The following is a 13,683-nucleotide window of genomic DNA, read 5'->3' as shown; positions in this document are numbered from 1 at the left end:
TGCTCCATTGATGTTTTAGAAAATTCTTAGTATCTCATAGAAGATTGGCTTGAGATGAATTGTAACAAAACTAAAACACATTTTTTTTAAACTAAACAAAAGACAGAGGTACAAAACTGTGTACACAAACAAGCATAGACTTCAGTGGTAGCAGCTCACTAGCTGTTTGCCGGTTTGGGGGTGCGGTAAACATATCCAGGGTAACAAAGAGCTCCACCAATTAAGGTAGTGTAGTACTTCTTCATCACATCACAAATAAAACAAGTTTTTCTAAAAAAAATAAAGTTGATTTTATACTAAATTGAAGCTTCTACACAAGCATAAACTTTCATTTTACAATCAGTTGGCTCACGATAAGTCTACCTTGGATGGTTTAGACGTTGTTGGCTAAAAATCAAAATCCTTATGTAGAAAATTAATGGGATTTTCCCTTTCTGGACCACGCTCTCAAGCTCTTGGTCTGCTTAGTGGGCTGTTTCAGGGATGTTTAAGAACTGGTTACAGAGTTTGAGATGGAACCCCGTTCGTTCCTGTGAGAGGTGCTTAGTGATGCAGGAATGCGTCATGAATCCGGATGATCGGCACTGCTTCCGCACTGTGTGGCCCACAGAGCAGGAAGCCTAGAGAATTCCCCAGACCCAGAGTAAGTACATGTACATGTCAAAATGCTGTTTTCCAAAGACTTTTCCCACGTGACCTGTCAGGTTTATTATTATGCACTAACACTACATTGTTAGATATTTAATCCTGATGCTTTATTGTTTGACAACCTGGGGGTCGGCCCCCTCCAAAATGTCAAAAGATAAATTTGAGATGATTTTCTCTCTCTCTATATATGTATGTGTATATATATATATATATATATATATATATATATATATATATATATATATATATATATATATATATATATATATATATATATATTTATATACATATAAATAATAATACTCATCATTTTTTTCATCCCACAGCCTGTCACTGTGTGTAGCCTAGAGGCTGATGAAGAATGGGAACAGCATGGCGGTCTACCTGATCAACCTGTCCATTTCAGACCTGCTCTACACAATGGGTTAAGGATAATGCCTGTGTGGATTGAGCTGGTCCTACAGAGGCCTCTGGGTGGTCCCTGCAATGAAGTGGCTGTGATCATGCACAACAGCTTTTACGTCGGCTCAAGCCTCCTTTGCTGCTTCCCCATTGATTGCTACCTAGCAGCGGTCTATCCTCTCCACTTTCACTGGGTCAGACAGGTGCAGACACCAGCAGCTGTGAGTGTTGCTCTTTGGACTTTGGAACTTGCCATCCACATCATCTTGCTTGACCACACAGGGGCGCTGCAAGCTTTCTACTCAACAAACTTGTGTGAGGAGGGAATACCCATGTCACAAGAAGATGCCAACATCGCTGTTACAGGAGTCATCCTGGGTTTTTTGGTCCCTGTCTTTATTGTTACCTTTTGTTTTCAGCAGATTGTGAGGTCACCGACAGAGCAACTCCATTCAGTCAGGGGAGCGCAGGAAAGTGGGACTTCTGCTGGTTTTTCCTTATTGTAACATACATATTGGCCTTTGCACCCTATCAGACTGTCAGGCTGCTCAGGGCCATACTGGAGCCTGAGGGCCTGTGTCTGAGATCTGTACCTGGTCACAGATGCCACGTCTACCATAAACAGCACAGCGGATCCTATAATATACTGCTTAATCATTGAGACTGCTCGTAAAGAGATTAGGAAAGCTTTAGAGAAATGTTGGGGAGATTTTGTGAGGAGGAAATGGTCAGAAAGAAATTCAGTTTGTTTGCTAACAACTCAAGTATCTATATGTTCCATTTTAATTAGCAAATCAAATGGAAAACAAATTATTATTTGGGACTGTATTTTAGGAGTTTTTTTCGCTTAATTTACCTTAACTGAACATCTTTGGAGTCGTTGGTTATATGACTTTTTTGGAGTTGAATGGTGGTCGTCTTGCTCCCCCACAGCGCCTGTGAGCAAAAAAAAACATCCTTGCAACTTTCTGCCGGCGAGTCTGTTACTGCCCGAGTCGAGTGCAGATTTGTCGCGCATGCATCACTTTGCAACAAGAGCAGATGTGAGTTGCGAGTGCGTAAACGCCGAAAAGATTCTAACGAGAGACTTCTGTAATATCAATACAGTAAAAATGGACCAACTTGACGAAGTTCATTCACTACTGGCTACAAGCTAGCAATCAAACACAAGAAAGGGTTGAAAGGTCTCGAATGGCGTTTTGATCTTATGTTAGCAATCAAACAATCATAGATAGCTAAAATTATTATATAAAAGATTTCTATCTTCTGTCATGGTTTGTAATAAGAAAAGTTTATTTTTTCATGGATTTTACAAATTTCAGTATGACACGTTTTATCGTAAACTGTTTAAATCTGAGCATGCGGGACTCAAATCTGCACTCAACTCACATAGAGCAGTGACAGAGTCGCTGGCCTCAGCGTCACGAAGGCTTGCGTAATATCAGGTCTCGCGATGTAACGAATTGCTCGTCTGGATTGTCATATCTGTTGCCTTATTTCATCAAAGGATAGTTTAGTTAAAGATTCAAGTCTTTCTATGCAGTACTTAGATGCCCATATGTAGACCTACACTGAAAATTCACTCGTTGTGCTTCCACAGGCAATGTATGTTTGCTGAGCCACAGCGATGGATAGTATCAGAACCAGGAAAATTGGTACTACTTTACTTCTTGGGAAGATTTCTTTTTCGTAGTCTAACTTGGCTGAAGCTTCACATTAACTTTGGCTGAACTTTTGAGTTTATTTTTACACAGAACGGGGAGTATGTTTTTCCCCTGTCACTTTTGTTTATATATATATTTCCTTATCCAGCCATGACCAGATAACGCCATGGATACACTTATGTTCAAACAGATAATACACAAACAGAACAAAACAATCAGCATCACTTTAATTTAGTCCATATCTATATTGACACACCAAACATAAAGACAAGCAACATCATGAACTCAGTACCCAAATTAAATCTGCCATGTGGTCCTCCAACCCCGGTAGTTTGTTCTGTCATAGCCTGTCTCCCAGTAAATAATATTTGGTTGTCAGGGCCGACAATGAGACAGCTGCTGACTCTTTCTGTTTCTTTAAGCTGACTGATTGAGCAGTGGAGGACAAGACGACTGGACGTGTCCATTTATTCATCAAGTTTGATAATAGTACATTTTATAAACAGAATTTGGAGCAAAAACACAACTGAACAAAGAGTAAGTAGACCTTTATATGAGTTCAATTGAGTTCATGCTTTTCTTAATGAAATACCTGCAGAGTACTGTAAATGTACTGTATGTTTATGGTAGAGTCTCTGAGACTTAAAGGACCATGCAACAGGTTTTTCATGCTTTAGTGTATTACGTAGCGTGTTACTAGAGGATAGGCCCCTTTTAAATTGTTGTTGACCGCTCCTAAGCATTAAAGCAAAGCAAGTTTTTAGGTTGATGTTCTAACTTCCAGAAGATCAATAGTTTCAGAAAAGTGTAAAAAATTACATTTAGACTTGAAACTTGCTTTATAACCAAAAGTGAATTCACTTAAATAGCACTTTTAAAAAAAAGGTGTTACAAAGTGCTTTAAAAAACAATGCAATGATGGCCCATCCCACAAAACATCTGATCAACAGTTTTATTGTCAGTAGTCAGACAATAGAAAATAAAGCAACTTTGACCCAAAATAAAGCAGATTAAAGTTACTGCACTCTGCAAGATGATAATCCTAATTTACTGAAATGTGCTAAAACCAAAGGTTTCCTGGAAGATGGAAAAAAATCTCAAGACTTCTAAAATGTTCAACAGCAGGGTAAAGCAATTTGTCATTAGAGTAATTTGCTAAATCAGAGCAAAACTCCTTGCATGGTACTTTGAAGGGTTTCTCCAGCGATTTAGAATTTGACTTCAATAATGTTGGGGCTCTCACATGACACAATGTGTTTTATTTAATGTCAAAATCAAAGCAGCAGAGGGTGAGGTATCATAACTTTTAGTCTCGAGCATGCATTAAACCCCCATACACAGAATACTACATATCCCGTAATGCAACTCAATTGCATATTTTAGTAATTCTCTCTGACTTCTAAATGCCCATGTCTTTCAAACTCCACACCTCTAGTTCATAATACAGGCTTTCAAGTTGACATAACCCTAATGACATCAGGCTTTAGAAAGCTCCAAATACATTGTTTTACTCCTTACTTATTTCCTTCCTTGTTTTTCCACAAGGTGTGTGCACGAAATCGTCACATCTGCAATGGAAAATTCAACCTTGTCCGCAAATCACTCACAGTGTTACTTGGTTGACAGCGCATCCAGGAGAAGGCCTTTTCTGTTTTTCTACCTGGCTATCATCCTCACTGCCATCCCGTTCAACATCTTCTCTCTCTATGTGTCCTGGCAGCATATTAGACAGAAGAATGAGCTTGGTGTGTATCTATTCAATCTGGCCCTGAGTGACCTGACTTTCACTATTGGCCTTTCTCTGTGGCTGGACTTCCTGTGGAATGGAGTTTGGGCCCACGGGGGCTATGTTTGTGTGCTATCTGTCTACTCTCTCTACACTAACTTTTACACCAGCGATGCGCTCCTCTGTTGCATCTCTATTGACCGCTACTTGGCAGTGGTTCATCCATTAAAGTACACTTTCTTGAGGAAGGTAAGCACTGCAACGGCTATCAGTGTTGTCATTTGGGTGTTGGTCTTCTGTTTCAACGCCACCACCATCAGCTGGGAGGACTCATACAGTGAAAACAATGAGTATTCATTGTGCTTTGATATCTTTATCCCGCTGTCCAAGAACCTGGCTCGGGCTAATGTAGCACGCTTCATCCTGGGCTTCATTGTTCCCGTTCTCCTGGTGGTGTTTTCCACTTGGAGGATCTGTGTGGCAGTGAAATCCAACCAAGCCACAAAGGAACAGGAACGCAAACGGATTTCAAAGCTGCTGATGGTGATCCTACTCTCCCTTTTGTTTTGCTTTGGACCTACCCATGTCATGATGCTTCTCCGCATAGTAGTCAATGACTGCAAGAATAATGCATGGCTTCTTTATCTATACAAGATCAGCGTAGCTATTTCAAGCCTCAACTGCCTTGCTGACCCTCTCCTTTACTGCTTCATTACTAGAACAGGGAAAGCAAATGTCAATCAGGTTGTTCTCTTCTTCCGGTGTTGGTTAAATAAGGTTGGAACAATTAAATAAACTTAACAACCTTGTGGTTAATGTTACAGTTAGACATTTAACAATAGAACCGAATCCTGAAGTTAACAAGAAAAGTACAGACAGGGCCTTAAATGTGAAACAGTTGTTAAATGACAAACGTCACAGCTGTTAAAGGACAAAGCTGACAGTGTTATCAGATCTCATTAATTAACAAACAATGGGTTAGTGGGTCTCTAAAAACGTTCTGATAGAATTTCTGTGGTACTCTGCCCAACCAGATCTTTTTTTTGTATTCTAAATTTTTTTTTCTAAAAGGAAAAATGTTACTGCTAACGGCAACATTTTCTCATCTTACGTGTCAAAAATAAAAGTACGCAGTGTGCAGTAAAATGGTCCCTGTCAGGTGTTGGATTAATATTACTGGTGCATTTATGTCAACGGTATATTGCATTGTACTGCTGCGGTCTACAGCAATGCATCACATTTTTACATTTTATGTTTGTAGGGTCATTGTCCTGTGAGAACCACATATTTCTCAAATAAAGTTTTTGTGAGCTCAGAAAAACAGATCTGTTTTTAGCTTTGTGATAATGAATTTTCCAAAGACCCAGGACTAGGTGGAGAGATTATATCTCCAACCTGGCCTGGTCGGAGCTTGTTGATGTGGCTCGGGAAAGGGAAGTTTGGGGTTCCCTGCTGGAGCTGCTTCCCCCGCGACCCAGTACCGGATAAGCGGATGAAGATGGATGGATGGATGGACACAGTATGTGGTTATAACTGGACAGGAAGTGAATAAAACACTGTAATCTGGAAAGAAAGTAACTAAAAACAGATGTAGTGCAGTATAGGCCTATATATTAGTTAGTTAGTTAGTTAGTTAGTTAGTTAAAACACATAATTTCCAAATGTGAAATTCGATTTTGAAGATTGAATTAAATGGTTAAGTTGCATAAAATGGAAATACATGCATGAAAGTAAAGCACAACTATGTTGAAATTGTACTTAAGTGGATGTAGGCTACCACTAATAAATCATGTTGCAAACTCAAACATCAAAGTCTGCCCATACCACATTCTGCACAGTTAAATAATTTTTTCCTTTGAACACGTATTTAAACTGACAGTTTACCTTGCTTGTACGGTACATCTCTGCTATCACTGTAGACAGCTGTACACCCTTTATCATCAGTGACTTATGTGCAGCTGTTCCATGGGGAAGTATTGTTATTATTATTTTTATTATTGTTATTATTATTATAGCATCCCAGTTGTTTTGTTGTGGAAAACTTTCTCTATACAGGCCCAAAGAAAGTAAAGGGATTTTAATGCAAATTTGACACTTTTCATCAGTTGAATGAAAACTGAATATTTTAACTGAATTTTGACTGAACTGAACTGAATGTGACAACCCAATTTTCTATTGTTTCATGTCAGCTTTTTTGTGTCACAAGTGTGAACCAGAGATCATGGGAAGGTTGCATTTGAATATAACAGCATTTAACAACATTAAACATCATTTTCTCCTTTCCTTGAGTGCCATCATCCCATTGAAAACACTCCACATTAGAAGGACATTTTGCAAATAAATGGTTCAAGAACCTTTTTAGTAATGATCGTAAACTATACAAGTGCTGGTCTGAGGCGTGGCAGAGTAAAAGTGGACATCTGAAGCTATCTAGTGGGCAGTTATGGAAGTGCACCAAACTGTCTACACAGTTTACACTTGTGTAGTTGATAATTTCAGATCCCTTATTTCTCTTCTGTGGTGCCCTTGCACAATGTTTACATCTTTTATTACATAACCTGTAATTTTCTATTGCAGCAATTAAACCTAACACAGAAATAGATGTCATTGCCATAAACAATTTCCTCTTGTATCAGCTGCAGCTCATGCACAAATGAGTGTACAAACATAGAAACGCACACATTCACACACAGTCTTTGACCATTAAAAGCAGCTTTATGTCCCCATACAGTAGGTGAGGTGAACCCACATAATGCACTCTTTGTATTTATATATTTTAACATACTGTATAATGTGACAAATTTTAATAGTTTGCAACATTTTATGCTCAGGAAGTGTTTAAAATTTAACATTTTGTCATCCTGCCTTCATAACAACAAAGGCTGGCAAGGACACCTGCTCTTCCATGTGAGTCCCTGTCCTGCCTCTCTCTTCCATCCATTTTTCAATGCCAGACAAATTGCTTCACCTAACACCAAAGAACCTGCATCAGCAGAAGCTGGATGCTATAAAGCCCATCTGAACACCCATCTGAACACCTCTCATCTCCCACTGTCCTTGACTCTGCATCAGCCGTCTTTATATGTTATATTCAGGTGTGTGTAGAGATGGAGCTAACTAAGGACCAATGAGTTTTGTCAGGGAATCCTAGCTTCATCTGGATGTTGACAGAGTTTCAGCAGCGGCATATGTGAGAGCCTGCTCCATCTCAGGCATGAACAATTAAGAGTAATCTACACTGGTGATTGGATTGTCGGTGCAAACAATATAAAAACATGGATAGAGTGCAAAGTGAGCTGCATTGCTGTAGTTGATTCTGTATCATAGTAAAAGTGTTGGTGTTGGAAAGCTGGTTGAAATAATAAAACAGATCTTGAATCGGGATTATCAGACACATTTTGTCGAATCCCATGCCCTGGCAGCTTTGACCCGCACTTTGTTGGCAGGCAAGCTATGGGAAAAGTCAGGACAATGTACACACACACATGCAATGTAAAATAACTAAGAGACAGTAGTTGAATAGAAACTGGATTTGCTGTAGTAAAAAAATAACTTTTTTTATTATTCTTTAATCAATGACTATTATCCCTAAATGTTTTCCTTTCATTAATGTTTTTACAAATTTTCATGCCATTTAAAATCTCCTGCCCATTTAAATGATTTATTATTCCAATCTAACACCATGAATAAATCAGCTTCTCAGACTGGCAGATCTTATCCCAGCTATCTCCCAGTCCATAATCCAAACTTTCTCACCGTCCCTCGCTTGTTTCTTTCCCACTCTCCAGACATGCACAGTCGGACTCAGCCAACAGTTATCTTAGTCATTAGGGAGCAGAGCCGGGAGATATCTTTGTTTCACTGTGACTCTTTTCCGAGTATGTGAATGTGTTCTGGATTATCTGTGTGACATAACCCTTGAAATGTGAGTGTTTTATTTTTCTATAAGGGTGTAATATTCAAGTCCAAGCCATGAAGTCAAAACTTGACTCAAACTTGCCATGATTATTCATACCTGTAAATCTACTTCATATTAGGTAACAATGTAAATACAGTAAAGCCTTCACTCCACTCGGCTTGGAGAAAGAGCCCGACACCAGGCCTCCAGGGATTTAGCACCTAGGAGGTAGCGTACAACGTTGCATCTCCTGTGTCCTGTGTTTGTGCCACACAATTGCACAGACCACACTCCGAGTATGTGTTCATGTGACCAGTTGCTATCAAACTGAGGGAGGAGTTAGTTTGCTGTTTTGTCTTGTGCATGGGGGATAGTTCAGAGCTTGTGCCCTTTTCTATGTGAAGACAGCATGTGAGGGAAGGAGCTGGAGGACGAGCCTACTCTGAAAACTGAAGTAAACTTTTTTTTATTGTGTTATCTATTTATTCTGTATTATCATTTTGTGCAGCACTTTGGAAACCTTGTGTTTGTTAAAATCATGCTATATAAATAAAGTGGATTGGATTGGATTGAAATTAAAAAATGTGTTAATGTATTTCTATCATGCATTTCGGCGATTACCTGAAACAGCAACACTACTTCCTCAATTTCATATTTTGGAGAAAACATAAGTTGAATCCCACACACTGCCTTGCTGAGTCACACTACTTTGCAGGTCCAGCACAGCAGAGCTCTGTGTTACAAGAATGCTTTAGGATCTGTTAGAAAAAAACTAACCAACACGTGTTCTTTGATTTGATGAGGACATAGAGAGGCTGGTGGGTCCAATTGAAAATTAAAAAAGGTTTAAATGAAAACAGCATGATGAAGATGAAAAGACAAACACAATAAGACACAAAACATGATAAAACTGCAGCTGACAGCAGACAGATGACATGCACCTCTTCAGAGACATGTCAAACAGCCATGAATCATCAAGTTTCAGGATTCTATTCCCTCCACCTGGGGGTGGTTCTTTTTCTCCTTGGTTCGCCGTTGGCACGGTAACGTGTTGAGCGCATCTTTGCTGTCCAATGAGGAAAGACATGGCTCTAAACTCCGCCCCTTTCAGGTCGTTTCCGGTTACAGATAAAAAGGTTCTAGCTTTTTTAAATACAACAGGTCCTATTATAATTATCAATATAATAACAAGACGGAGCCATGTCTAATTTCTGTCTGAAATGTTGGGTGTATAATTGCCTGTTACTTGAAAGGTTAAAGCATGACTAAAGATGCAAAAATCATAGGAAATGAGTTAGCCCCAGAAGAGACCTCACGTGTGGGTGATTCATGGCCATTTTGAACATTTTCAAAACAGCAAGTAGAAGTGGGCGGGATTCACGATTACAATCTCTGTACTTAATCTATTTGCAACAGGGAGTGCATTGTTTTGTGTCCTTCGTCGTTCAGATTAAATATAAATAGGAGTGTTATTTTCTGTTGTAGCTCTGGCTGCCTTCACTGAAATGACGCTTGTTAGACTTGGTAATCTTAGGATGCAAGGCCAACCTTTGTGGGTGAGACACAAATTATTTTTTTGTCATTCATAATAACTCTAAAACAATTCTTAGATGGATGAAATTGCAATTCTGCCGCAGCCCTCTGGGTAAATTGCACAGCTCTCTAATGGATCTCTAAGAGCTGTAAAGCTACATTACTCTGATAGTTGACATCAGTTAATGTTTCTTTAACTCTCAGTATACCAGAAGAAATCAGGAGCCATGAAGGATGCTTTTTGGCATCAGAGAAGTTGTAAGACTAGGAATGTTCAGTGTTTTTCTCGCCCTAGCTAAGTGTCATGATTTATGAAGGCCAGATGGATGGAAAGGCTTTGCCAACAATCAAATGAATAAATGTGTTTCTGTTGCATACAGTGATCTTGTGGACACACAAAAGAGAAGAAGAAGGAGTCTCTGTCTGTCTGTCTGTCTGTCTGTCTGTCTATCTGTCCGTCCATCAATATTCTCAACAAGCATTCATCTGAACAAGTTCACAACTGGTGGGTATAATGCTGAGGACCCAAGGAAGTGCAATGTTGAGTGGAAGCTTTTGAGATCTACATGCTATATTTATTAATGTTGAGAGACCCCTGTCTACTGTCACACCACCTAACAGCATGCTAGGGACAGCTCGCTCTCCATCGCTCACTCCAGTACATTTGAAAAAAAGAAGATAGAGAGATGTTACATTGTAGTAAATCAACCAGTTTAAGCGCCAGAGACATCATTTTCAGAATGAACGCTTTTGTTCCTCGGAAATGGCCTGGTCCCAAAACTGTTAGCAAATGACGCGTGTACTCTAGCTTTTCCAGGGGAGGCAACTATATGTCACGTCAGGTGTGTTGCTCAGAACCCAAGGAAGCAAGGTGTCATTGTGAAGTTGTTTGATTAGCAGTTCTAGAAAAAGCTGTAAGCAGCAATACCTCAATCCAAGCAATCTTCCTCCTTCTGAACAGGAACGTTTTGAACGGGCAATAACCACAGTAAATTTGCATGGGCAAATTTGATTTAAACTGCACTAAAAGCTGGATGTGCCAGTGAGATAGATGCAGTCTCTCAAGCCTTTGGTCACGCAAGATCACATGGAAGAAATGAAACAAAAACACTCAATCGTTGTCAAACTCTTCCTTCTCATTTTTATTAAGAGGCCTTTGGGTGCAATCAGATGTGAGAAGCCACCCATCACAGTCCTTTTCTCCCTGTACTGTTGTATAATAACACACTTGATCGACGGAAGGTTCAACAATACTAAGCACACAAAAGGAAAAGGAGTAGCCTCGTTCAGATTTTTAACTTGTTTTGATTTGTTTAAATCGGGCAAGGAAGTAAAGGAAGTAAGGGGACATGAAGGTACACTAAGACAGTTAAACATTTAAGCTGTGTCATTTGAGCAGGAGATAATTAAGCAGACAGCAGCAGATGTATATCTTTTATATGTTTACATGTCTCTTAGTACATTGCTGTGTATGTCCCAATAGGCACTAGTAATAGTCACTGCAATAATGAGTCAACCCATCCACTCGCTTGATGTTGCAAATGTAAAATCAGGCTTCATGATTATATTAAAAATGAAATATGTCTTTAACCATCTCTAGATATCCATGCACATTCTTGTATCTTTCTAAGTTACGTATTTTAGTCAATGATGTCAAACAATCAAATCCCTTACCTGTGCCGCAGAGGCGGGTATGGCTGCGCCCTGGAGCGTCCCATCTCATGGCGTCTGTTTTCATGCCAAGGCATGTCCAACAGTAAATTCAGAGATTAAATTGCGAATTATTTTCCAGATGGAGTCACGAGTAAATTCGTGACCAAGTTTATTGCAATCACTTGAAAAACGTCAAAAACTGTTAACATTTTAACAATACATATAGTTTGCTGACTTCTCAATGTTATTGTTGTGTCCCTGAGGTGTGAGGGTAAAAAAAGACAATTTGTTGCCTCATGATATGCTGTGCTAGTTATAGTCCCTGACATTTTGTCTGAATCTGTATTTAATGGAGTGTTGTGTGGAATTGCATTAAATAGCTTATTTTATAAATTACATTATATTTACTATAAACACTACACGTGGGGACAGATACTTTAAATGACTATTTTTGAAAAAGAAATATCTTAATATTCATCTAGGTGTATTTATTCAGATGTGAATGTTGTTACTGCAATTTATGTGGTGAAAAAAAGCTTTTTATGGCATTTTGATTCTCCGTTTGATGCTTGATAGAAATGTTTGTCAAGAGACTGTCATTCTGTTTCCTGTAGTAAAACCTACACTTCCATCCTCCTCCATATCAATGACTCTGATTGACTATCAAAGGACAAGAGTAAATAGACTGATGAATAACAACTCACAAATAGAAAACTACATTTAATTATAAAAACATGTTTGTTTCATTGTGTGTGGGAGGAACAGGGATAGAACGATAATGAGAGACACACAAAAGACAGAGAGTGAGAAAGGAGGAGGTCACTTCCACCTTGAAGGAAAAACCTCTACTGACACACACACGCACAAACGGACACACACATGCACACACACACCCTTTTTTATTGCATGCAATTTATGGCTCTGTCTTTACTGACCTGTCTCACTGATTAATTTACTTTGTGGCGCCCTCAGCTGGGTCTTTTTTCCTGGGTGCCATGCACACTTTGACACACGTGACAGTGGCTCCCAGCTATAAACATAAACATGTGAAGACCTTGGGCTCCAGCATCTTGCAACACTGATGGAGTCACACAACAGCTCCAACAAGGCAAACTATAAAACCTATCATGTAGGCTGTAGTTAAACAAAACAATAGTTAGGCTAAAGTTTGGAGCTGATTGAAAAAAGGAAAAGGATCAAAATTAATTTAAGCGTGCAGAGATGCGATGTTTTGAATAAACTCAGTAAATTGAGAGCATTTTTGGTGTATCTTTATGTGATTTATCTTTGTCTTTATTACCTTGTTTTTGTTAAGGGCAAAAGGGTGAATAATACACAGATTTTCAACTTGAGATTATTAAATTGTTCATAATATAGCACTAGTATAATTAGAGTACATAGCAGCATTTAGTAGTTTTTTCAAATAAGAGATGTTTGAATAATGAAATTAAACTAGCCTACATAAAATGCTAAAGAATATCTTTAAATGTGTCTATATTGTTTTACAGGAAAGTATGCCACTCGAAATAAATACAATAAATAGTGCTAGAGGTACCATTAACTAGTAACCATTTTCTATTCTGTGCTGTTAAATGGACCATAGTTCTTCACAGTCACCTACCAGAAGAGACCATGCATTAGCAATTTAAAGGGAATGTATAGTAGGCTAAGAAAATTTAAAAAAGAAAAAGAAATGTCAACAGTCTTCTGAATAAACATTCATCTCAAAACTCCCCATTTTACGTACCAAAATATGTTATAAAGATGATGGCCAAAACACCAGTGAAAGTAACCCGTACCCAATAAGAGCAGATTGCATGCTGGCAACATTCACACATTGTCATTTGTTCTACCAAGCCAGCAGAATACATTTGTTGCTCTAGGTGCATTGCTGGGCCAAATTACAAGATTCTTGCCCTGTATTTTGTAGCCAAGAGCATCTGGGGTTAGCTTTAATGATTAGACATGTATGTTTAACCAATAATAAGCTTTTCTCAGGAGAGACATTTTGACATGTCAATAAAAGCACATGCATAATTAATAATTATGCATGTGCTTTTGTGACATGTCAAAATGGGATTTGGCCATCATTCATATGAATAATTATTAATTATTCATATGAATGATGGCCAAATCCCATTTAGCTGTTCCAGAGTCAG

At 38.7% G+C, this 13,683-nt stretch overlaps 1 protein-coding gene across 1 annotated transcript; it reads left to right on the top strand.

Moving 5' to 3' along the window:
* Window positions 1-1,082: 1,082 nt before the first annotated feature.
* Window positions 1,083-5,235, top strand: LOC117936276 (psychosine receptor-like). The gene is made up of 2 exons (XM_034859151.1): window positions 1,083-1,480; window positions 4,260-5,235. The coding sequence occupies exons 1-2, from the start codon at window positions 1,083-1,085 to the stop codon at window positions 5,233-5,235; spliced, it is 1,374 nt and encodes a 457-aa protein (XP_034715042.1).
* The last annotated feature ends 8,448 nt before the right edge of the window (window positions 5,236-13,683 follow it).

Source organism: Etheostoma cragini, chromosome 20 (genome assembly GCF_013103735.1).
Source record: "Etheostoma cragini isolate CJK2018 chromosome 20, CSU_Ecrag_1.0, whole genome shotgun sequence".
In the NCBI taxonomy this organism is placed as follows: domain Eukaryota; kingdom Metazoa; phylum Chordata; class Actinopteri; order Perciformes; family Percidae; genus Etheostoma; species Etheostoma cragini.
Note: the sequence above shows the minus strand (reverse complement) of the source record. Positions and strands in the feature narration are given on the sequence as shown.

What these genes read in the sequence shown, in the direction of transcription:
- LOC117936276 (XM_034859151.1), top strand. Translation starts at nt 1,083, where the DNA reads ATGCCTGTGTGGATTGAGCTGGTCCTACAGAGGCCTCTGGGTGGTCCC. An exon ending in TGTTTTCAGCAGATTGTGAG is followed by an intron (nt 1,481 to 4,259) that starts GTCACCGACAGA and finishes TTTTTCCACAAG; the next exon opens with GTGTGTGCACGAAATCGTCA.